At 42.4% G+C, this 26268-nt stretch overlaps 3 protein-coding genes across 4 annotated transcripts in view; all 3 read right to left on the reverse strand.

Moving 5' to 3' along the window:
• The window catches only part of LOC127556273 (zinc finger protein 91-like), a 132143-nt gene that overhangs the window by 64948 nt on the left and 40927 nt on the right, over positions 1-26268 (reverse strand). The window lies entirely within an intron of this gene.
• LOC127556272 (zinc finger protein 91-like) overlaps positions 1-26268 on the reverse strand; it is a 90143-nt gene that overhangs the window by 22880 nt on the left and 40995 nt on the right. The window lies entirely within an intron of this gene.
• LOC127556278 (zinc finger protein OZF-like) lies at positions 9060-12148 on the reverse strand. Its single transcript, XM_051989335.1, has one exon. The coding sequence runs from the start codon at positions 11349-11351 to the stop codon at positions 10194-10196; it is 1158 nt and encodes a 385-aa protein (XP_051845295.1). The 5' UTR covers positions 11352-12148; the 3' UTR covers positions 9060-10193.

A 26268-nucleotide genomic window follows, 5' to 3' on the forward strand; every position in this document is an offset into this window, starting at 1 on the left:
ACTCCTGACTCCATCACCAGAGCTCTAGCGCCGCACCGTCAGCTGCCTTTACTTAAAATACGAGACCACACTTGGCAACAAAGAAAGATTCTCAGGGAAAATGGAAGGTGAGGCTCCCGGGAGTGCGGGAGAACTGGGCGCCTCACCTCGGTCCCGCGGGACAAGCGCAGGGGCAGTGCTGCCGCACCTACCTACCATCAATCAAGCCCCGGCACTGAGCACTAGGGAGACAAAGAGAGGCAAAAAGCGGCTCCTGCCCTCAGGGAGGTCACCTTCCAACAGGAAGACAACCTGCAGACAAAATGTACAAACACGCTCCGGACGGGATGAATAGGAAGTAATTCACAGAGGGAAGGCACCGGAACTCAGGGCCCGCCTCCGGTAGAAGGCAGGATTTCCCTTGGGATGTAAAGGAAGCCCGGAGGTCAGCAGGGTCACAGACGGCGGCTCCAGGTGGGAAGGACGGTCAGAAAGGCGGCCGGAGAGAACACGGTGGGAGTAAAGTCTGAGAAGGCAGAGAGGTAGCAGGGGCCAGGCCCGAATTTGCTCCTGACGGCCCCTGGAGCTCACACTGGGGAGGGGGGGTGCGGCTCAAACTAAGTTGCATTTTAGAAAATCCCTTTGGTGCTGAGCGGAGGAGGGACCGTAGGGTGGAGAGACAATAATCCGAACCCGAGGGGACGGGGGCTCGGGACCATTCTGGATGGACATGGGGGTGAGGGGGTGTGATGGATGTGGGGGTGAGGGGGAGTCATGGACGTGGGGGTGAGGGGGAGTGATGGACATGGGGGTGAGGGGGAGTGATGGACATGGGGGTGAGGGGGAGTCATGGACGTGGGGGTGAGGAGTCTGCTGACTCCTGAGTGGCGAGCCTGGGGGACTGGGGAGGAAGGGGTGAAAGGGTGACTGCTTTCTATCTAAGGAACCTTCTGGAGACCAAGACACAAGCCTGAACGCCAGCAGAGCTGGAGCAGGAGAGGAGCCGTACTCTGCACGGGGGTGACCATCCCCAGGGGAAGTGGTGCAGTGAGGAAGGGGCCCTGGACAACGGGCAGCTAGGGTCAGAGGGCTCGATCTGGAGGAGACGCAGCAAAGGAGACTGAGGAGGGGCAGTCAGAGAGGCCGGAGGGGAGAGAAGAAGGAGAGAAGAGGTGTCCTCAAAGCCCAGAGAAGAAAGCATCAGAGTATCAAAGAGAAAGTGATGAACAGTGTCAATGGCTGCAGATAAAGGAGTGACAAGGAGAAAGGTGACTCAAAAAGCCTTTGTATTTGGCCATGGAGTGACTGTCACTAAGGAGCTCAGACCCAGAGGCTGGAGCTGATTCCCGGGGCTCGGACGGAGCCTCCGGCTTATTCATTTAATGGGCCGTGTCTGGACCGGCTCCCCCAGCTCTCCGGAGGATCCCGGCACCAGCCGGAGGCCTCGGTCTTAGTGAAGAGGCGGGACTCCCGTGGATGGTCACCCATGGAGTCCCTTAATTCCAAGTTCTCTCAGCCCTGGGTACCCTAATCCCCTCACATCACCATGTGGGGCACAGAACTATCTGTGCAGGGGTCTCTGCCACCTGGTACCACTCTGCCTTCACTACCACACAGGTTGCCTTGTCCCCCCCACTGCTCAGGAAGGCCGGGGGCCATTGTGGGGATGGGGAGCCAAACCAGTCCCATCAGCAGAGTTCCTGTTACTGGACCAAAGGGTCTTGACCTCGCCCAGGGTTCCCCACTCTCAGTGGCCCTCTACAGAGGCGACCAGTGCTTCCTGGGATGAGAGGGAAAATGCCACAAGGGAGAGAGAGCTCAGGGAATGGGGGCCAGGAAAAGTCTCCGATCTCTCCCAGGTGAAATGTGGCTTTGGGCACTCCCCTGGATCACCCATGTGGCTCAGGCAGCCTTTCTACAAACACGGCTCTGCTCGTGGGGCCCAGGCTGCCAAGATGCCCTCTTCAGGAAGCTGCCGGCCTGGAGCCCAGCTCCTCCTGCAGCTCTGTCTGATCCAGAATTCTCCCTGCCACTGAGAGCCCAGGCATTCGGGTTCTCCAGGAGAGCACTTCTCTCAGCCACAGAAGGGCCAAGCCCTCAGACTTGTGCAGGAGCTTTGTCTAAGTGAGAGGAGGGAACAGAACTCTGCTTCGATAAGTCTCCTCCTTCTGGAGGGAGCCTCCTCCAAGGCAGGACCTGGTGCCTGTTTAGGGACTAGGACAGTCTCTCCTCTGTCTCCCCCAACATTCAGGGCTGTTCCAAAGGGCCAGAGGGTGCCTCCAAGGGCCAGTTTTCTTCCCTGAAGCTCCTCAGCAGAGGTCCCTCTAGGGGAGGGACTGATGGACCGGATGCCTTGGAGGGCTCCTCCAGCCCAGAGATTCTGTGGGCCTGCAATGGCCTCTTCTAGGGGAGATGGAAAAGGGGCTGAAGGATCCCCCGTCCTCCCTTGAACTCCTCCATGTAGCCTGGGCCCAGGAGGGCCCAACCAGGCTCTGCTACATTTCTATCTCGCCTCTTTAAGGAAATGAAGCCTAATAAAGTTCAATCCTCAAACACCTAAATCTTTAGGCGTCCTGACTGCTGGGGACTCTGCTTTTCTTTCCGGTCTCCTCACCAAGTCCAAGTCAAATCAACAAGCATTTGTTGAGCTCCGGGAGCAGAGAGCCCCCGGTTTAATGGGAAGAGACAACATACAAACAACAGCAAACAAGCTGGATACAGGATAAACAGCATAATCAATAGAGGAAAGGCAAGAGAGTTATGGGAAATTGGGAAAAGCTGTCTGCAGAAAGTGGAATTTTAGCTGAGACTAGAAGGAAGCCAGGAAGCAAAGGGCAGGAGGAAGAGAACTCCAGTGGAACAGTAAAGAGGCCGGGGGCCTGGACTGCAGAGCAGGTGGAGGGAAGTATAAGGCGCAAGGCCATAAAAGCCAAACTCAAGGGGTCACATTTGATCCCAGAAAGGATAGGGAGTCCCTGGGGTTAACTGAATGGAGGACCTGCCCTTCAGGAACATCCCTCTGATAACTGGAGGCTGCACTGGAGTGAGAAGAGCAGAGGCTGCCAGACCCAGCAGCTGCTCCTGCCACAGGCCAGACGCAAAGTGATTGGGATCTGAGAAGAGAAGGGTGCATTTGAGATACTGGGGGTGAGAATCCACACAACTTATATATGGGGGAAAGCAAGAGTCGAGGGTAGGGCTGTGAATCTGGGTATCTGGGAGGACAATGGGCCCCTCCATAACAAGAGAGAAGTTGGAAGAAGCAAAAGTTTGGGAGGAATGGCAGCGAGCTGTATTTGGACATGTTGAGTTTCAGATACTGCAGCAGGGCAGATCCCTGGCACTCTGGGACAGCCCTAAATGTTGGGGGAGGAGAGGCTGTCCCAGTCCCTAACATGATGGAACATGAATAAGCCCTACCTCCTCCCTACTTCCTTTCTCTCATCCCTCTTCCTTCTCCCTAGGACTTTTCCTAAAAGGCAAAGTTCTCCCTAGCACTTGGTCAGTCTTTACTCCCCTCGACTCTGTTCTGGTCACAAAATGCCGTATCTCCATGGAGTTGGTGCCCCTCTGAGTGAGTGAATTTCTGAAGACCATGGAGTCACTGCATCTGCCCTAGGGACCAGACGTGTTTCCGTGCACACAGGAACTTGCATCAGGAAAAATTAAGTATTACTGTATCCTTGGTGACAAGAGAAAGTAAAACTCCTCATTAAATATTCAGCATCTTACAAGTGCCTCATTTTATTCCATCTCTGAACATGAATTAAGTGGTTCTAAAGGACATGCAATTACTGCTGTCCAATAGGCAATTAGAGATGCAAAATTGGAGGGCAGGAGAGCTTGTAGGGCTCAAATAGACGTGAAAACCAATTCCATATGGGTAATTAAGTCCATGGAAACAGGACTGAGGGAGGGGAGCAGGACCAGAACAGAGACACAGTCAAAATCCAGGGTGAAGTGTTTAAATTCTTTTTTTTTTCCACGGTCCTCCTTTCTCCCTTCGACTCCCACTGATAGCAAAGTTTCCAGATGCTCAAAAGGGTATTTGCCATCACGAGGGATTTGAATGCATATGGAAGCTCACAGTCTCTGCACTATCTCCAACCTACCCACTATTCTCCTCATTTCAGTGCTGCAGACAGTGGGAGGCTCTAGAAGGCAAGAGCTTTACCCTCTGGGACTTCAGGAGGCAGGGGCTGGGGGCTGCAGGAAAGAGCAGGCCCCTGAATGTTTGGTGCCGGGAGGGTTTCCGAAGCATCTCGCTAGACGAGAACCTTGCGGGATCCCCGCCGGGAGATGGCAACGGTGGAGAAGGACTCGAGAGAAATGCTTAACAAAAGAACGAAGGGACTCGGGGTGGGGAGAAGAACGATTCATTTCCCCAAGTTTAAGGTTAGCCTCTCGCTGGCTCCTTCTCTGCTGCTTCCAAACAAGCCTGGATGTTCCACATCCTTCACTTGAGCCCTCCACTCCCTTAACGCCTCTCTCTGAATGGCTTTTTATATACATACCTATGTGCATACATGTTTATATGTATGCATATGCACATTCATACATGTATATTGCATACATACTCTTACTAGCTATGTGACCCTGAGCAAATCATTTCATCCCATCTGCCTCAGTTTCCTCATCTGTAAAATGAGTTGGAGAAAGAAATGGCAAACCATTGCTGTATTTCTGGCACAAAAACCCCAAATGGGGCAGGAAGAGTAACATGACTGCAAAACAACAACAAATGAATAATATCTTCTCCTTTTTCAAAGCTTAAATTTTAGAAGAAGTCTATGTACTGAGGTTCCTTCATTTAAAGTCTGTGAACTTGCTTTTAAAAATATATTTTAACAACTATTCCACGACTTTAGATTTATGTAAGGATTGTTTGAGAGATGTACATGCTCACATCAAAGGCCAACAAATATCTGTTACTGAAGAGGAGAAGAAACACAAAACTTGAAGGCAAGGTCTTGTTTATTTTCCAGGGGAACCGGTTATATTTATCTTTACTGCTTCTTTCTCATATTTGTAGAGTTCTCTTTGACTTCTAAATCCTTCCTACTCTGGCTTCCATCCCCACTCTCATTTAAAACTGCTTTTTATGGTCACCAAAGAACTTTTTTTCAAACTCCCAAAACCTCTCCCTGTTCTCCTGCTGCTGGCTACAGGGTTTTTGTAGGCTGACCCCCAGCCCTTGCTGCATCCCTATTCCCACTGGGGACTTCATGATTCTCATTCCACATTTCTTCTCATTCTCCTTTACTCGTTCTCCATGAATCAGGGATATCTCCCAAGGCTCTTTCATGGATCCTCTTATTTTTTATGTGTGTGTATGTATAAATTAATATATATTTGTGGGTTCTCATATTCTTCTGTGTGTGTATAATAATATATATGTAGGTTCTCTTATTCTTATGTGTGTGTATAATATTAATATATGTGGGTCCTTATTTTTATGTGTGTGTATGTGTAATATTAATGTATCTATGTGGGTCCTCTTTATTTTGTGTGTGTGTGTATATACATAAAACTAGCAGCAGCTGTCATGGATTTGATTCTTCTTTTTAAAGAGGACTCCCCAATCTACAGATCTAGTCCCAATCTGTCCAAAGCTCCACTCCCATGTCATCAGCCGTCAGTAAGACATCTGAAGCGGGGTATTTGCTTCCCTCTTTTGTAAGGACCCTACCCATCTTTCCAGACAACTGTGTCTCCAATCTCCAAGTCATTCCTGGCTCCATACTTTCCCTCACCCCCTACGCTGACCCAGTTGCCAAGTCTTCTGTTCCCTCATCATCTTTCCCATCTCTGTCCTTTGCACTTACCCCACACTTCCCATAGGTCCTCAAGGTTTCTCTGAAGCCAGTCTAAATCCTTTCCAATCTTTCCTCGCTACTAATTCATGCTGCCAACGCACGAGTCCAGATTGTGCACAATGACCTCCTCCGGGGCCTCTCACGATTTCTCTGGCCTGTTGTTCCTGATTCCCAGGCCCCATTACCCGCCTCCAAGCTTCTGCAGCCTGTCCCCTTGCCTGCAATGGTCTCTCCTCCCTGCACTTCTTAGAAACCCCTTCTCCTCCCGGGGGCCACCTCACGCGCTCCCTCTGCACAAAATCTGCCGATTCCTTCTGCTGGCAGTCCCCCCTCTCTCCCCCCCCCCCCACCATTTTTGCTTTGGATGCAGCATGTTCTATCCCAGACATATTATTTGCTGCTAGAAGAACCTAAGGGCTTGCTTCAATCTGAGCACACGGGAGATATTTTACCCATGTTTGTTTACCATACCTTGTGTCAATCGCTAGGCTAAAAAAGCGAGACCATTACAGAAGGAGTTTACATCCTATCAGGGTGGGAGGGGAAGGAAATAATATTCGGGAAAGAACTAATTAAAATGCAAAGTAAAGGGAAAGATGGGAGGAGGAGAAACTTGGCCCCTGGAGACAGTGGGGCTGCTTTGGAGAGACCTCCGAAAGGACCACAGTTTGTTATCCCTGGCGGAGGTTTCCCAGGAAGACAAAATGGGGAACAGAGGGGGTCGGGAGTCAGAGAAGTTCTGAGAAAAGCCAGTGTGAGGGGATCAAGATTTCTTAGCCACTTTACTACAGATGACCCTGACCCAGGATGAGGATTAATGTGTACACAAGAAGGAAGGAAATAGGCGTCTATTAAGTGCCTACAGTGTGCTAGGCACTGTGCTAAGCAACTCATCAGTAGGATCTTATATGATTCTCAAAACAACTCCAGGAGAGGCCCTGTACCCATTTTACACTGGGGGTCTGGAGCAGAGGCCCAGAATCACCAAGCTTTAGGCTGCCACCCAAAGAAACTGCGTCCCTTCAGGGCACCCTTAATGCAGCTGAGACTGCCCCCTCTCTGTCTTGCCATGAAATCCCCCTGAAGCAAAGCTCTCATCCCGCAAATGGACCAGAACATTTAGACCCGCACCTTGGTCCTCCTGAAAGGGAGAGGGGCAGCCTAGGATCGCGGAGCTTTTTTTTTTCCTTTTATCATCAAATACTTTATTTTGGGTAACATTCAAGCAAAAACCATTTATGAGTTAGCAAGCCAAATGTCTAATGGCTATTACCATTTCGGTATAAGACTTCTCTAAGCTCTTTTTGGGGGGAAGGGGGTGAGGTAATCAGGATTAAGTGACCTGACCAGCGTCAGAGGCTGGATTTGAACTTGGCTCCTCCTGACTCCAGGATTGGCGCTCTATCCACTTAGCCATCGAGTTACCCCAAGTCCTTTATTTTCTAAAATAAATTTCTGTTATTTTTGTAGACTTTTCTTAAAAAAAAAAAATCTTTGTGCCTGTTTAAGATATGGCTTCCCACTATGTGCCACGGCATTCCTTTCCAGAGTATCCAGGGAGTGGTCGGCAGAGGGCAGGTCATCCCCCAGCCTAACATGTCCACAGCCTTGTTCCCATTAGGAGGAGTTCCCATCACCCCCCCTTGGTTCTCTCACACCCCTGAAACCTGACATTATGATGTGAAGGGAGCCTGCTGTCACAAAGCAAGCAGTGCTAGTACAGACAGAGGCTGCTGGCCCACCATCACCGAGGCTTCCTCTGCCTCAGTTTCCTCAGTTGTAAAGTGAGGATAATAACAGCACCTCCCTCCTAGGGGAAAGAGACCAAGCCCTCAGCCTGGTGCTTGCCACACCACCGGCACTTCACCAATACCAATTCCCTTCCTTCCCCTCACCAACTCCTCCCCTCTGTAAGCTTGTTCTAAAGAAATAAACTGACTGAGGAAACACTCTGCAGCAGCAGAAAGAGAGACTGGTTAATGGCACGGCAGCAAAACGGAACGGTTGTGGAAAAACTCCTTGTTTAGGTTAAAATGCCTACCCAGGGAGGGGGTGGACGCTGTAACAGAGGGGGAAAATCCACATCAAGATGTCGGGCTGCTGGGGGAGGGATTGTGGTTCTGGGAATGCTGAGGTGATGTGAATCCTAGGAGGGCCCTGGAGCTGTCCAAGTCCTGACAGGTTCTCTGTGACCCGAGACAAGCAGGCTTTATTAAGGTCACTCGTGGCTGAGGGGGAGGGGAACAGCCCTTTGCCTTTTTTCTGCACTTCACTGTCTTTCTGAGCTACCTCTGACAAGCACATCATACCCAGCCAGGGTTTTCCATAACTCTCAAGCCACCGAAGGTGCTCCTGAAGATCTCAGAAACCCCGCCGCCAAGGCCTGAGCTGGGGCAAGGGACACACGTTTTGTACTGCATCTTGCTTGCCCTGTGAGCTAAGCTACTTCTTTTCCTTCGCCTTTGATTAACTTTCCTGTACAGAAGAACGAGGCTTGGGCCCTGTGCTTGGCTTCCCAAATGCACAGAAATGTAAGGAGTTCCAGTTCCTAACCCTGGAGTTTGAAATGCAGGAGGATCCCACGGGCAACACGAGGCAGGGGAGCCTGCCCGACACAGCGTGGATCACTAGTGTCCTTGGTGGGCTAGCTGTGCTCTGCTGTGACTAAGTGAATCTGCCTTGATTAAATATCCCATCTTCCACAAGGATTCCATGTCATTTCGGCGTGGAAGCCGAGGTGCCCGTCAACCTGGATCAGCTCTAACCTATCCCAGAGAGCAGAGATCGCCGTGCCGCAGTGAAGGTCCAGGCCAGTCGTGTGAGACAACATGTGTGCAGAGGATCCATCAGCGCAGTTCTTCCAGGTCCAATCAGAACCATGTGAGCAGGAGTGAAGGAAGCAGATGGTGGTAATCACTCAAGACAGAGGTGATTGGCATAGTGTGACTGGCAATGGGGAAAGGGGCAGGGGATTAAAGACTGGATGAACACATACACCAGAATGTTCCCACGATGGTTTCCAGACTGAGAAAGAAGGAGAGCACACACAGCTAGTGCACGGATGACAGACTATGAAAAGATTGGTCAGTGGAGGGAAGGAAGCTCAGGGTGAAGATGAACGACAGGATTTGGGATCACAGGCACCAGTGGATGGGTATGGAACGATAAAAGATTAGGATCAGATACGGGAACTTTGGATTTCATGGATCTAGAAGATTAACACTGATTTAACTCTCTAGGAAACATGCTCACTAGGAAAATATCAGAAGCCAAATAAAATTTATTAATTAAATCAATAAACACGAATAGTTTGCATTCTAGCATTAAATGTAAAGACATTACAAAACGGCTTAAGTAACAAAAAGCAACATAATCATGTTGCTCAGAGAAACACATTTAATGCAAACATAGATGCCTGGGGTAGCTAGGGAGTGCACTGGATAGAGTGCTGGACTCAAAATAAGGAAGACCTGCATTCAAATCCCACCTCATACATTTACAAGCTGGGTAACACTGCAAAAGACACAACCTCTAACAACTTCAATTTTCTCCTTGTTGAAATGAAGGGAGTGGGCTTGTTGGCCTCCAAGGTCCCTTCTAGCTCTAATTCTATGCTCCCATGACCTAAATTAGACATGGTGGGGCTTTTTGCCCCATTCCTCTGATTCTGAGTAAGATTTGTGTAGTCTGAGAAAACTTTCTGATCATCACATCTGTAATTCTCCACAATACTGAATCTGGGGATGTTCTATTAGCTACACACTACCACAGAAGGCTGTTCTACCTATTTAAGAATTCTTTTCAGGATTAATCAGCTGGTTGGTGTTGAATAAAGTGTGAGGATTTATTCTATGCCTTCCTACATTAATTTAACTTTGAGGCTACTCTACAACAGAAATCCCCTAATAGCTAAGTACAATCAACTTGTAATAGAAGGCTTTTGCTACATCTAACAGGCTTCTTTGCAGTAAGAATTTCCCAGTGCTTAACAAGGTCTGGACGATGACTGATGACTTTCCAATGTTCCTTTTATTGATAAAAACTTCTTTCTTGATATGAATCATCAGAAATTCAAAAAGTTACGCATTGTAATTGAAGATTCATTGCATTCGTAAGACTTCTCTACAGCAGGAATCACCGGATTTCAATAAATCATGAGCAACAATTGAAGCTTTTCCCACATTATAAGACTTCTCTCCATCACAAATTATCTAATGTTCAATAAGTAATGAGCTGCAACGTAGCTTTTGTCACGACTTCTCTCCAGTACGAATACTCTCGAGTAGACTAAGGCTTGATCTTGGAGGCAATGTTTCCCCACATTAATGGCATCTGGAAGGCTGTTGGCCAGTATAAATCTTCCCATCCTACATTAACCTGTCAACGAGTCACCTTGTACTAAGGCTTCTCTCCAGCATGAACCTTCTGGTGTCGAACGAGACTACCTTTCTGAGTGAATGCGTTCCCACACTCCTTACATTTATAAGGCTTCTCTCCAGTATGAATCCTCCGGTGTTGAATCACATGGGAAGAATTAGAGAAAACTTTCCCACAATCGTGACACTTATAAGGCTTCTCTCCAGTGTGAACCCTCTGATGCCGAATGAGGCTTCCGTTCTGAATGAAGGCTTTCCCACACTCCTGGCACTGATAAGGCTTCTCTCCAGTGTGAATCCTCTGGTGCTGAGTCACGTGGGAGGTCTTGAAGAACGCCTTCCCACATTGATTGCACTTGTAACACTTCTCCCCAGTGTGCATCCTCTGATGTTGAATGAGGCCAGATATATGAGTGAAAGCTTTGCCACAATGACTACATATATAAGGTTTCTCTCCATTGTGAATCTTCTGGTGTTGAGTGAGGGTCGAATTCTGAGTAAAGGCCTTCCCACAGGCTTTGCATTTATAAGGCTTCTCTCTGGTGTGAATTCTTTGATGCTGAATAACGCGTGAGGTATTGGAGAAGGCTTTCCCACATTCGTCACACTTGTAAGGCTTCTCTCTGGTATGACTCTTCTGATGTTGAATAAGGCCAGAATTCTGAGTGAATTCTTTCCCACATTCGTGACATTTATAAAGTTTCTCCCCAGTATGGATTAGCTGATGTTGAATAAAGTATGAGGATTTACTGAATGCTTTCCCACATTCATTACATTTGAAAGGCTTTTCTTCAGTGTGAATCATCTGATGGACATTAAGATCAGATTTCTGAATGAAGGCTTTCCCACAGACATTACATTCATAAGGTTTCTCTCCTGTATGGATCCTCTGATGTCGTATAATGCTCGAGTTGTGAGTGAAGGCTTTCCCACATTCATGACATTTGTAAGGCTTCTCTCCAGAATGAATCTTCTCATGTTCAGTAAGGTGCGAGCATTGTCTGAAAGCTTTTCCACATTCCTTACATTTATAACATTTCTCTCTAGGATGAATCTTATGCTGTTTAGTCATTTCTCTCAAATCATTTCCCTGTTGCCTCCTTTTCTGGCTGTCGTGTTTCCCCAAATCTGAAAATATGGAGTAGCAAAGACTGCCCTCTCTGAGACTTTTTATTTTCATAACCTGGGATGATTGTTCTTCTGGAATATTCTCATTTGGAGTCACCTCTGTGGTTGCATTGCTAGTCTCCACATCTGAAAGAGATTAATAAATCATGAATTTCTCCACTTCTCCAATCTGGGAGAAAGGGGATGAAGTGATGCAACTGAAAATGGTTTCCAGTGGTTTCCAGTGATTGGAGCACATGAGAACTCTCAAATATGGCTTGACACTCTGGAAAGACAGTGACCAAAGACAATGGAAGAAAAACAAGGAATCATCTAAAGATTTTAGAGAGACATTGATGTATACATACTAGGATCATTGTGGATGAGGATGATCAACGAAGACTGAATTGTAGGATGTTCGTGAAATAGACGGTGATAGGATCACTCTTAGGTAGCCTCTGATGAATAAGATTTAAAAAAAAAAAAAGAATTTAAGAGAAGAAACCGAGAGAAAAGAAACTATGAGGAAAACAGGGATCTGGGGAAATATCCAAAATCAAGACTCAGGTCCTCATTATCTAAAAGTTAAAAGACTAACATCACTAAACAGCCACTCTGTGCAACAGAAAGGGTCTTGCGCCTCATTTCTCAAATATGTAAAGAAATGAGCCTTATAAGAATACAAGTCATGCCACAGTTGATAAATGATAAATGGCAGTTTTCAAATGAAGAAACCAAATCTATCCATAGTCAAAAAGAAAAATGCTCTAAATCAATATTGACTAGAGAAATACAAACTAAAACAACTCTAACATACCACCTCACATCTATCGGATCACCTAATATGAATGAAAAGGAAAATAATAAATGTTGGGGGGAATATGGGAAAATTGGGACACTAATACACTATTGATGAAGTTGTGAAGTGATCTAATCACTCTGGAGAGCAGTTTGGAACTCTGCCCAAAGGGCAGTGATACTTTTACTAGGTATCTATATCTATCTAGATATCTTTACTGTATCCCAAAGGGATTTTTTTTTAAGGTGGGGAGGGGAAAAGGACCTATTTGTACAAAAATATTTATAGTAGCTCTTTTTCTAGTGGCAAAGAACTGGAAATTAAAGGGTAGTCCATCAGTTGGAGAAAGGTTGAACAAGTTGTGATATATGATTGTGATAGAGTATTATTGTACTTTAAGAAATAATGAACAGGTGAATTTCAGAAAAACCCAAAAAGACTTACATGAGAACAAATGCAAAATGAAGTGAACATAATCTGGAGAACATTGTACACAGAGAAATACTGTATGATGATCAACTGTGACTGACTTACTGCTAACAACAAAACAAAGATACAAGACAATTGTAAAGGACATTATGAAAAATGCTATCCACCTCCAAAGAAAGAACTAATGGCGCCTGAATGCAGATCAAAGCATACTGTTTTCATTTTCTGTACTTTTTTTCATGGCTTTTCTCCCTTTGGTCTGCCTCCTTTCACAACATGATCGATATGGAAATACGTTTTGCATGACTGAACATGAATCTATATTAAATTACTTATTGTCTGGAGGAGGGAGATAAGGAAGGGAAAGGACAAATTCAGAACTCAAAAAAAATTTTTAATTGTCTTTACATGTAACTGGGAAAAATATTTTAAACAGAAAGGACCTTGAATTTGACATGGGTTCAAATTTCAGGCCTATTATTTACTCCATTTTTGTTGTTATTCAATTCAATTCTTTGTGGAAGAACCCATTTGGGATTTTCTTGGCAAAGTTACAGGAATTGTTTGCCATTTCCTTTTCCAGCTCATTAGATAGATGAGAAAAGTAAGGTAAACAGGGTTAAGTGACTGGCCCAGAGTAACACAGCTAGTAAGTATTTGAGGCCAGATTTAAATTTAGGAAGATGAGTTTTCCTGCCTCCAGACCAGGCCATCTGTTCCCTGTGCCACTTAGTTAACCCACTCTGTATTTTATCTTAGATACTGCATCTGTAGTATATTTCTTCATCTGCAAAATAAAGGAGAATCAAACTAAAATAGCTTAGTTTGCTTCTCTGCAGTTTTGACCCATCAGTTCTAATAAATCCTAACATCTGATATATATCCATATTTTTGACCTTTGTCACAAGCTTTCCATACACCATCTTACTTCATCAAGAAGTCCCTATCATGAAAGTACAATGGGGTTTTTTATTCCTATTTTGCACACTGAAAGAAATTAAATATCTTGTCTGGAGTCATAGAATGAAATAACAGCTCATTTTTATATAGTACTTTCACAGTTACAAAGCATTTTCCAAAGAGTGTTTGTAAGGTAGAGGTCACTATTATCATTTCTATTTAAACCCATGTCTGAACCTACTTTCTGGTCTGTCTTGAGCTGTCTTCCAATTTGTTATCTTTTTAAAAATCTTTTTGAGCCACAGAGAAACAGAAGATACAAGATAACATCTCAGGAAGTGTGGCCACCATTTCTCCAGGTATCCCATTCCACTCTTGGACACATCTAATTTTTATATCTTTTTCCCCTGACATCAAGCCTAAATGTTCCTCCATTACACTTCCATTCTTTGTTCCTAGTCCTGTCTTGAGGCCAAAAGAATAAATCTAATATTTCTTTCAAAACATATTTTAAATACCTGAAGATAGCCATCATGCTTCCTTCTCAATTTTTCCCTCTTCCACTATATATTTTCTTGATTCTTTCAACTAGTCCTCATGTGACATGGACTCAAGATCTTTCCCCATTCTGGTTGCTGTCCACTAAACTATTTCCAGCTTATTAATGTCCTTCTTAAATGGTGATGTCCAGAAATGAACACAAATCCAGATGAGGTCTGATAAATGCAGAGCACTTTTGGCCCTTTTTAATACACTGTGATGGCAATAGCACTGCTGGATTGGACTGAGCTTGAAATCCATTAAAATTCCAAGATGATTTTCAGAGTTTGCTGTCTAGCCTCACATATCTTCAATTTGTAAAGTCAGTTTTTTTTGTTCACAAGTGAAAAAGTTTATATTTAATTTTACTGAATTACATCATGTTAGATTCAGCATTATACCATCAAGCCTATCTTTCTGGATCTTTCTGGATCATGGCTCTGTCACCAGAGGTAACTGGTGGTAAAGTGGCTAGAACTTCTGAGTTTGGAACCAGGAAGACCTGAATTTAAATCTGGCCTCAAACATTTACTAGTTGTGTGACTCTGGGCAAGTCACTTAAACGGTTTGCCTCTGTTTCCTCAATTGTAAAATAGAGATAATAAATAGAACCCACCTCAAAGGACTGCTATGAGGACCAAATGTGATATTTATAAAGGGTGCTTAGCACAGGGCCTGGTACATAAGAGGAGATGCATGTCAGATTATTCCCAGATTTCCTCTCCTCTGCCAAAAAGTGAATATAAGAAGGTTCACTTTCCTTAAGGGTTTCCAACATTTCCATTCCAGCAATCATTTCCTCTTGTTAGTACAGTGCCTAACACCTGGCAAGCAATATATAATATTATATTATTGAATATATAATCCTGCAATTAATTTCCTTTGATTGGCTTCTCTACTTTTGGAAGGAGGAAATCTTCATTCAAGAGAGTTAGCTATACTGGTTTTGGCAAAGAGAGCAAGCCACTATTCTTACCATAGCTTGTCTCTGTAACTGGCCTGTGATCTCTTTCCCAAACTACTCATCTAGTTCCTCTTTCTGCCCAGGTAATCTGTCGTATACATCAATGACAAAATTCCCTTGATTTCTCCCTCCTTTCACCTTCATACAAATACATTTCTTCATGTTTTCCTCTTTGGTTAATATCCTTCTTCAACACAGGGTGATAAGGACTGTGTTTGTGCCTTGTTTGATACAGATTTCCATATAAGAAAATTCCCTCTATCAACAGAAACTAAAACCTTCTTGGCAACTGAGTCTGCAGAAAGCTGCCCTTAGCATAAAACTATTAACTGATTTGCCCTGGTCTCACAGCCACTATGTTTAAGAGCCAGAATGTTCTCCTTTGCTCCAGACCAGCTATCAAGTCAACTTACCACAGTGCCACCTGAGTAAAATCCTTAACATAAAAGGCTCCCCCAACAAATCCTTGTTTAATTACACTATTTCTTTTGGTGCTCAAATAGATTAAGGTTTCATCCCATGAAGTCTTAAGTGGGATTTGAGCAGTTTTAGAGTAGAAAAAAATCTTTGTTGCAAATTATAACATAAGAAATTTCTTTATAAAAGACAAAGCTACTTCTTGGTTCTTTGGAAACCATTTAACATTATAAAGAAAAATCTCAACTAAATTTTTAAATATAAAAATGAAATGTTTCCAGAATATCAAAGAAATGGACTATCATGCCTGTTGTACACTTCAGATATTCAAACATTACAATGCATCAGCTAATTTGCATGTATTTTATGATTATGGAGAGTAAATAAAAACTGTGGGAAGTCATACAAACATTTGGAAATTTAGATGTGTTTTTTGTTTTTGTTTTTAAAGAGGGCTATCGACTTGATGGAAAAATTTGGAGAATTGTGTCTTAAAGACAGGATGCTTTCATTTAAGTCTCTGAAGTTAGAGTAACCTGCAGAACTGGATATAGGAACCTGAAGGGGTGAGGGCAGTCTCTGACTAGGAGGTAAGATCAAGTAGCTAATTGGTTGCATCTGATTTCATTGAACAGCAACACCAGTGGAAATGATGGCTTTTCGCTGCCACCTAGAACTGCTCTCTGATGTGAGAAGGAAAAGCAGAGTTTGCAGCAGTTGCAGGATGAACCGCGTCAACCTGAACTGTCTTACTGTAAACTCCATTCTGATTGGACAAGGGAGACCCCCTTAAAGAACATTCTTCCTTCTACAATTCAAGGAAAACTGTTGTTCATTTTCACAATGACGACTACAACAACGTCAAACAGAAAGCATTTCAATACTCAAAGTAAAGCCTGCAAAATTACAAAGAAACAAATGGGCTTCCAAAGAGACAAGAACATATTCCTCCCTGGCTATTTTATAGATCTGGGAGCCCCAGAGACGGAACACATTTTCCAACTTTTTCCAAAGTACTGATCAATTTCACTGGTTTTTCCACTTTTTTGTTGTTTTGTTTTATTTATCAGGATGAACTGTGATATGGACACAGTTCATGGGGACCATCACTCTCCACCCAGAAGCTTTGGCTCTTCTCAAAGCACCACAGAATAGAATTAGCTTTTTTGTTGGGGGTGGGGAGCAAAAAATGAATTGTAATTGGAGACATTTTAGTAATGTAAAAAACACAGAATACATAAAGAATTTTTTTTAAATATTACATAACTATGAATGAAAATAAAGGTCGTACACAGCCAAGATAGCCATCCAGCTCTTTTGATGTTTTATAGCTCACTCATCATTTGGATCATTATTATTGTTGCTGTTACAATTGTTATTGTTCCTACTTTATTGTTTCTCCTTGTAGCAAGTTAAAAACTGAAGAAAAGATAAATTCACATGGGCTGTGCTTCTGTTTGGATCAGATTTTCATTGCTTCTGTTTGGGTTTGTTTCCTACTGATTACTTGAGTAAGAAAAGTTAAATTTTTATAATTAATAAAATTTGAGAAATACACCATTTGGTCCTAGAAAATTACAAATACTGGATCCAAGTTCAGAATGTTTGATTTTTATGTGATAACATTTTTCTTAAAGATGAGCTAAAAGACTACCAGGCAATTAGTAGGACTACTAGTACAGACAATTCTGGCTTTACACAAATTCACATTACACCAAGTTGATTTAAGAAGGAAATACACAATCCAAAAATATAGGATTACACAAATTCAAATTCTGAAATAAATACACATTCCAAAATGCTGTTACCTTTGCTATATAAGTACTGTCTGCTGGCACTCTGTCTCTGTCTCTCCCTCCCTCCTCGAACTGGCCATCTTGCCCCTTTGATGGCACTCAGCAACCCCCCCAACACACACACACACACACACACACACACACACACAATTAATTCATGCTGGGGAGATTCCACAGCAAGACCAGGACTTGGCTTGAGAGCCGGTGCTAAGAGCAGACCCTTGCCACTGCCCACATTCTGGCCTGTCTGGTCTGCCACCACTTGTCTGCACCTGACCACTGGTCTTTTCCTAGCCCACCTGTCTGTGTCTGCCACACTCATATTTCTGCCCACTCCCCCCATGTTTCTCTGCTCCTGGCCCCCCACTTCTCTGCCCTCAATACTTCTCTATCCCCCAGCCCCCATGTATTTTTGAACCAGGTCAGCCTCCTCCCTCCCTCCACTGCTGTCCCTTTTCTGCTTCCCTCCCATTCAAAAGCAAAACTGCATCATGTAAAAATGGCTCTTTGAAGACACCTGCAAATGGATTCACTTATGTAAAGAAAGAACTGTCAGTAATCCTCGGTAATTAAAGAAGAGTAGATTTATGACTACTTGGTGGCAGAGTGGTCAGGATGCTGGACTCCCAGGCCAGAAATCAGGAAGACCTAAACTGAAATCCAGACTCAGATACTTCCTATATTCCCTCAACCATAACCTCTATTTGCCTTAATTTCCTCATCTACAAAATAGGGATCATAAGAGCACCTCTCTCCCAGGGTGGTCAAAATACAATGAGATATTTGTAAAATACTTACTTGAAAACCTTAAAGTGCCATGTTATCTGTTGTTTCCACCATTTTACAATGTACAAATATTAATAACTTTATACCTCAAAATGTACAATAGGATTACTAAAGTCTGTCAATATTTTATATCTGCTTTAGGATGAATAAAACTATTACACAGATATAGTACAATAGGTATACATTGGTGGGTGATACAGTCATTTATCATATTACATAATCTCCCTATATTTTAAAATGTTGATTCTAGTTCATCTAGTGTAATTAATAATTCTCATTTGGAAGGGTCATGCAAGAATCAATTTTTTTAAAAAACTCAAAAAAAATTAAAACTTAAAAAAAAAAAAACCTGTTGAAGGGTATGGAGAATTGAAACAGCTTGTAATAGCAATGCTCGGGTTAAAAGGAAAGGATTTCCCTAAGTAGGACAGGACGGAGCAACAGGCAGGCAATGAGCAGAGTAGTTTTGAGTGGTTAAGATCCCAGATGTACCAAAACAATGAACGCTCTGTCCCAGAGTTATGAGTTACCATAATCACTGGAATTTCCCTCCTCCGCCTGTGCTTCACTGCCAGGTTCCTGTGTGATTACACCCCAGATGGCAAGTCCAAGGCCGGGAGACTGCAATCTGGGCTCATACGTGTATTCTGATGGGCCTTGTATATGCATTTGTTTTAACACAAATATTTACACAGTCATTTCTTTTGCATTATTGTAGATCCAAAAGTGCCTTCATTGTGAGTGGCTGGTTATAAAGAAAGAAAATACATTAGCTGGAGTCAAGAGAAAACCTATTTCATCTATACTCAAGACTGAGTTTGAATGAAAATCTATGTTGGTGGGGAGCTCTCCCTTGGAAGATAGATATGATGGTTTAAGGACAAGCTGGAGTAAGTGAACCAAGCCCAGAAGACAATGAGGGACCTCACACACCAAGGGGTGAGAACCCCCCCTTTACACTGGGGATCTAATGACAACCCCCATGGCCGTGAGTTCAAGGCACATTTGCAGCTTTATTTTGGTGGTGTATTTAATTTGAAGCATAAACATTAAGACACTGAGAGATGAAATTAAGTCACTGAATTTAAATAACTTGTGGGGAAGCTAAGAAAGGAGCGGCGGGATCTAGGAAGGGTTTTGGATGGGTAAAACCTGGATGCAATTGTGGACAGCAGAAAGGAACCCGCAGATACTCTGAAGAATACAGAGTGGTCATGAAAGGAGGGGCCAATGTCCTGGAGAAGGCCTAGACATATGAGATTAAGGGGTTCTTTTGGGGAGTGTAAAAACCGAGTTAGCACCCTGGATACCTTAGAATCAGCCGGAGTCAGGATAAGCAAAAATCCTTGGTCTTTATTCTTAGTCTTTAGAGGTAGGAGTGAATTGGATGGACACAGGATCTCCACGACCTTCCTTCTTCATCTCCCGCCAAAAAGTGACTGGCTAGTTTTACTCCACCCCCTAGTCCCTCCTACAATTCTCTGTATACACCAATTATCGAGCCAGCACAGAACAGTGGGAAGGGCCATTTTCCAAGCATATGCTTATAGAGTATTGTCCAATCGGTAGTTAGCCTCAAGTGCTCGGTTGTCCAACCTCATTGCATGAACTTAAGAGTTTCAGCCCTTTACAGGGGAGGGGCAGCCCTGGAAAGAAAAAAGACTAGTTCCTCAATAGAAACTGAAGGAGAAGAGAGTAAAAAACCAGTTCCTCAGTGGATATTAATGATATAAGGGAAAGAAGGAAATAGGCATTTATTAAGCAGCTATTACGTGCCAGACACTGTGCTGATATCTTGTTTTACATAACAGCCCTCAGAGGTGCTATTGAGGAAACTGAGGCAGAGAGAAGTAGAATCAAATGCTAGAAGACAAGGAAAAATGGATGGGAGTAGATAATATTTGAACCATATTTTCATCTGAACTGGTCAAAAAAACACACACATATATTCACATACAGCCCTACACACACACACACACACACACACACACACACACACACACACACACACATATATATACACTCATGCAGTTGGGTATAGAACTACATTTCACACAACAGGGAAACAATAAGGAAAGGGGAGAAGAGAAAATAAAATGGAGAGTGGATTAAGGGAAAGATTAGTTCTAAGTTAAACCAAGTATAAGCATAGAAATTGCATTATGAAGAGATGTTGAGGAAAGGAGAAAGGATAACAACCAGTAATTGGGCTTTGGGCAAAGGAAAGAGAAGGAAAGACATAGGAGCAGAAGCAAATGACATAATAAGCTAGAGGATATAAACAGCTTTCAGAGGAAAAATAATCCAACCTCTCAATAGCCTTATTTTTAAAATCCTCCAAATTACTAGAGAAATGAAAATTAAAATTACTTGAATTCTACCTCACCCCCCCACTTTTTAAAAAAATTGACAAAAACATCAAATAATACATTAATGAATTATTGGTAAACATAGCTATAGCTGAGCCATTCTTCAAAAAAAGTATTAAACTACTCATACTCTTTGAATCTAGCAATACTAAGTTTACACTCCAAAGAAATCATATAAAGAAAAGGAAACTTATGTACAAAAATATTTATAGCAGCTCATCTGATGGTGGCAAAGAACTGGAAATTAAAGATGTGTTCACTTTCTGGGAAATAACTGAACAAACTGTGTTAACTTGATGTGATAGAGTCCTAATGTGCTATTTTACAGTTGTTAACACTAGCTTCAACTGGTTCTCCAAAGCTGTGTTAAAAGTTTCAGTGCGAACATTTGCCCCTCTGAAATCAGGAAGTGTTATAAATCAGAAGTGATTTATTGTTTTGTAGGTTGTCTAGACTGAAGTAACAGAAAAAGGCAATCATGCGATTACCCTTGTTCTCAGTCACGTTGTTAAAATGTTTGTCAGTACACTCATGATGAAAGGAACGGTTTCAGAGAATCCTGGGAAGATTGTTAACGACTTCTGCAGACAAAACTGACCAAAGCTAGATCAATTCTGTATTTTATTGTAAAGAAAGACAAATTGCAAAGACTCAAGAACTCCGATGAACACAATGATGCACAATTTCCAGAGGACTCCTGATGAAACATGCTGCCCCCGTCCTAAGAGGGACAAACTCAGAGTTCAGAATGAAACACATACACACTCTCCTAGACATGGCCAGCACAGCAATTTTTTCTGCTTGACTATCTGTACCTTTTGCAATTACTTTTTCAGAGTCAGGAGATGTGGATATTCATTCATTAAAAAAGCTTGAGTTGTCTGATGGTAATTCAATTCCAGGGGAAGATAAGAGACTTGCTAGTCCCTTTGCACCACACTGACCACCCCAGCAATCCTTCCTTAGGTTGGAGGCTTCCACCCTAAGCATCTGGGAGCCAGAAGACAGAACTCTAAATCTGACACAAGTTCTTCCCCCAAAGTCGATCCAATACACTTACCTGAAAGTGAGGGTGGAAAGAATTCATTATTTGACAAAAACTGCTGGGAAAACTGGAAATTAGTATGGCAGAAATTAGGCAAGGACCCACACTTAACACTGTATACCAAGATAAGATCAAAATGGGTCCATGATTTAGGCATAAAGAACGAGATTATAAATAAATTAGAGGAACATAGGATAGTTTACCTCTCAGACTTGTGGAGAAAAAAGAAATTTGTGACCAAAGATGTCTAATCACAGTACTAATCACAAAATAGAAAATTTTGATTATATCAAATTAAAAAGCCTTTGTACAAACAAAACAAATACAAACAAGATTAGAAGGGAAGCAACAAACTAGGAAAACATTTTTACAGCCAAAGGTAAAATAAAGGCCTCATTTCCAAAATATATAGAGAATTGATTTTAATTTATAAGAAATCAAGCTATTCTCCAATTGATAAATAGTCAAAGGATATGAACAGACAGTTTTCAGATGGTGAAATTGAAACTATTTCCACTCATATGAAATCACTATTGATCAGAGAAATGCAAATTAAGACAACTCTGAGATACCACTACACACTTGTCAGATTGGCTAAGATGACAGGAAAAAAAAATAATGCTGAATGTTGGAAGGGATGCGGGAAAACTGGGACACTGATACATTGGTGGTGGAGTTGTGAACAAATCCAACCATTCTGGAGAGGAATCTGGAATTATGCCCAAAAAGTTGTCAAATTGCAGTGCTACTACTGGGCTTATACCCCAAAGAGATACTAAAGAAGGGAAAGGGACCTATATGTGCCAAAATTTTTGTGGCAGCCCTGTTTGTAATGGCTAGAAAGTGGAAAATGAATGGATGCCCATCAATTGGAGAATGGCTGGGTAAATTGTGATATATGAATGTTATGGAATATTATTGTTCTGTAAGAAATGACCAGCAGGATAAATACAGAGAGGACTGGGGAGACTTACATGAACTGATGCTGAGTGAAATGAGCAGAACCAGGAGATCATTATATACTTCCAATAACGATACTGTATGAGGATGTATTCTGATGGAAGTGGATTTCTTTGATAAAGAGAAGATCTAATTCAGTTCCAATTGCTCAATGATGGACAGAAGCAGCTACACCCAAAGAAAAAACACTGGGAAATGAATGTAAACTGTTTGCATTTTTGTTTTTCTTCCCGGGTTATTTCTACCTTCTGAATCCAATTCTCCCTGTGCAACAAGAGAACTGTTCAGTTCTGCACACATATATTGTATCTAGGATATACTGTGACATATTTAACATGTATAGGACTGCTTGCCATCCGGGGGAGTGGAGGGAGGGAGGGGAAAAATCGGAACCGAAGTGAGTGCAAGGGATAATGTTGTAAAAACTTACCCTGGCATGGGTTCTGTCAATAAAAAGTTATAATAAAAAAAATACAAGGAAAAAAGAAAAAAAAAGAAAGTGAGGGTGGAGGAAATGTGCTATTTGACTTCTGCCTCTTACACCTCAACTACTACGCCGAGTCTGAGGAGCTCTGAGTGGGCAGCAGGCGCAGGGCTGCATCTTTTTGGCTGTAGCTGGGGAGCAGTCTCAGCCCACATCACCCAAGGTGCAGACAGCATACCCCTGGGAGACCCTGCTATGGCCATTTTGCACTAGCCAGCCACGGACCTTCCCCTGGCTTCACAACTAGAAATGCCCCAATTTCTTAAACAACTTGACTAGCAGTGACACCTGGGAGGAAGGGGGAAGATTCCTTTACTCAAAGCACAGGCGACATCAAGTGGTAAGAGAGGTGGCTCTGAGGCCCACCTCCCCGTCTCCACCCTCACCCACACACACACTTAAAGTTTTGGTTTGTTTTGTTTGCTATTTTCAGTCCCAGGTTCATGAAGGAGTCCTGACTCAAGAGTTCAAACCGCAGAGTTTCTGGAGCTTAGAATTCCCAAACAAATGCTGACATAGCCCAAGAGAGAAGCTCTAAGAAGCCAAGATTCCCGAACACCAGCCTGGGGAGCTCTGCACTTGGCCTTAATAGGATTAGTGCTATGGAGCCTAAACCCATTTTCCAACTGAGGTGTAGAGAGTATGTTTGTTCTTGCTATATCTTTGAAGTAAGTGTTCCTTTGTAAAAACTGACTGGACATAAGTTGCCAAATAAAGCTAGTGTTCTAGCCATTCACTCCTTAAAAAGGGGTAGAATACAAGGAAAAAAGACCTCTGCAAATCCCTGAAGGTACTAGAGAAGCCTGAATGGAGTTGAGGGGAAGGGAGGTAAAATCATGTTACATAAACAAATTTCCTTTTCTTACCTCAAAACTTCTCTAAAGACGTCAGAGTGGTCAGCTCTGACCTCCAAGGAGGAATAAGGACTCCCTAGTTACTGAATTCTCAAATGAGAGGAAATATTCTAAATTTGTAGGGAATCTAATTAGACAGTGTCCTGACTTTTTTCAGCTCTATTCAACAGCATGCTAATAAGAATAAAAGACTCAGATGATGGGAGCAATCTAAGGTTAGGTTTATAATTGTCATCATGACAGATTCAATAGAAGAAGATTATGGGGAAATGGTTTCCCCAAAGGTTAAGACTGGGAATAAAAGACAAGAAAATGTGGGCAGGGCAAGCATAAGTACTTATAGATGAACAGAGAGGTAATGGAGGTCACTGTCAGAACGCATCACAAGACGTGAAGGATCATCAGGCAAGAGAGAAAAACAAAATGATAAATATTAAGACCAGAAAATCAAATTATGGGGCAACACAGAAGATGAAGATTTATTTCACTTGCTGGCCAAAAAGGAAATGTCAGAAGTCAAACTGAATTTATTAATTAAAACAATAAATGTAGATGGCTTGAATCCCATCGTTAAATGAAAAAGAACTGGTCAGGAAACAACACACAAAAAAAAAAAAAAAAAAACCAATATTATAACATTATAACTATCCTGGGGGAAATGACTTTGAAAGCTTAAAATTGCAGCAAAATTTTTGGAATATTGTATGTGAGAAGAAAGACAGAGAGATAGAGACAGAGAGAGAGAGACACACACACACAGAGACAGAGAGAAAAAGATGGGGGTGGGGGTGGGTAAGAGAGAGAACGAAGATCTATCATTTACAAGGAATTAATTTTGTGACAAACATTGTGTTAAGTGCTGGGGATACTGAGAGGAAAAAAAAATTCTGCTCAAAAGAGTATGAGGCTTATTTGGGGGGAAACAACCTACAGAAAAGTTTTCCCTATATCTTCTATATCAAATTCTTACTTGAGAAATCGATACAAAGATATTAGACACAAAGATATGGTAATAAGTCTCTTTGGGAAAGACATCCAAATACCTGCTAGAAAACACTGAATTTAATTAATCTGGATTAATCCTACAAATGAATGCTTAAGATTTCTGGGTCTACTCTCCTTCAATCTCAATTCTCCTAATTGGATTGTTTTCCCCAAATAAGTTTCAAGCCCCATAAGCAGAGACTGATTTCTTTTTCTATTTGTATGCCCAGTATTCAGCTAAGTGCTGGCACAAAACCAGTCCTTTATAAATGACTTTAAGAAATTACTGAATACTTTCCTATAATCTATACATTTATAAAATGATTTTTCAGTAAGCATCCTTTGATGGTTAATGCCAAAAGAAATTTTCCCACATTCTATCCAGTAAGAGTCTTCTGATGTCTAATGAAGGTTGAGTTCTCAATAAATTCTTTTTTTGCATTCTTTGTAGTTATGAGTATTCCTTCCAGTATGAATCCTGAAAAGTATAATAAGCATTGAATTGAGTGAAATGCTTTCCCAAATTATTTAATTTATGAAGCTCCACTCTAATATGCCTCAGTTCAATACAATAAGGATTTCCCTCCAACATGAATTCTCTGATGCAGAAAAAAAAAAGTCAAGAGCTAAGAAATGCTTTGCCACAGTCATTACAGTTATAAGGCTTTTCTCCTGTATATATCTCTGATGTACAATGAGTTTAAAGCTCTCAATTAAAGAATTTCCACACTTGTCAGATTAATAAGGCTTCTTTCCAATAGGATTCCCCTGGTTCTTAATGAGATTTAAACCTTTGAATGAAGGTATTCCCATATTCATTATATCTCTAAGGCTTCTCTTCAATGTGAAACATGTGATATGCAATAATAATTGAACTATGAATAAAGTTTCCCCTTCATGCATTCTATTTCAGGGCTGTTCTCCAATATGAACTTTCTGGTGTAGAATAAGGCTTGAATTTCGAGTGAAGGATTTCCCACAGTCACTACATTTAAAAGGCTTCTCTCCAGTATGTATTCTCCGATGCTGATGCAGGTAGGAGTTTCGAGTAAATGTTTTCCCACATTCATTACATGTATAAGGCTTCTCTCCGGTGTGAATTCTCTGATGTACAATAAGGGTAGAACTTTCGATGAAGGCTTTCCCACATTCATTGCATTTATAAGGCTTTTCTCCAGTATGAATCCTCTGGTGCTTAACAAGGTCTGATCGTTGAATGAATGTTTTCCCGCATTCATTACACGTAAAAGGTTTTTCTCCAGTATGAATCCTCTGATGAACAATAAGGGTTGAACTCAGAATGAAGGATTTTCCACATTCATTGCACTTATAAGGCTTTTCCTCAGTATTAACATTCTGGTGTACAATAAGGTCTGAGCTCTGAATGAAGGACTTCCCACAATCATTACATTTATAAGGCTTCTCTCCAGTATGAATCCTCCGATGTACAATAAGGTTTGAGCTCTGAATGAAAGCTTTCCCACATTCATTGCATTTATAAGGCTTCTCTCCAGTATGTATCCTTTGATGTACTGTAAGGATTGAGTTGCGAGTAAATGCTTTTCCACATTCACTGCACTTAAAAGGCTTCTCTCCAGTATGAATTCTTTGATGTACAATGAGGCTGGAATTATGAGTAAATCCTTGCCCACATTCATGACAT

Source organism: Antechinus flavipes, chromosome 3, assembly GCF_016432865.1.
Source record: "Antechinus flavipes isolate AdamAnt ecotype Samford, QLD, Australia chromosome 3, AdamAnt_v2, whole genome shotgun sequence".
Classification (NCBI taxonomy): domain Eukaryota; kingdom Metazoa; phylum Chordata; class Mammalia; order Dasyuromorphia; family Dasyuridae; genus Antechinus; species Antechinus flavipes.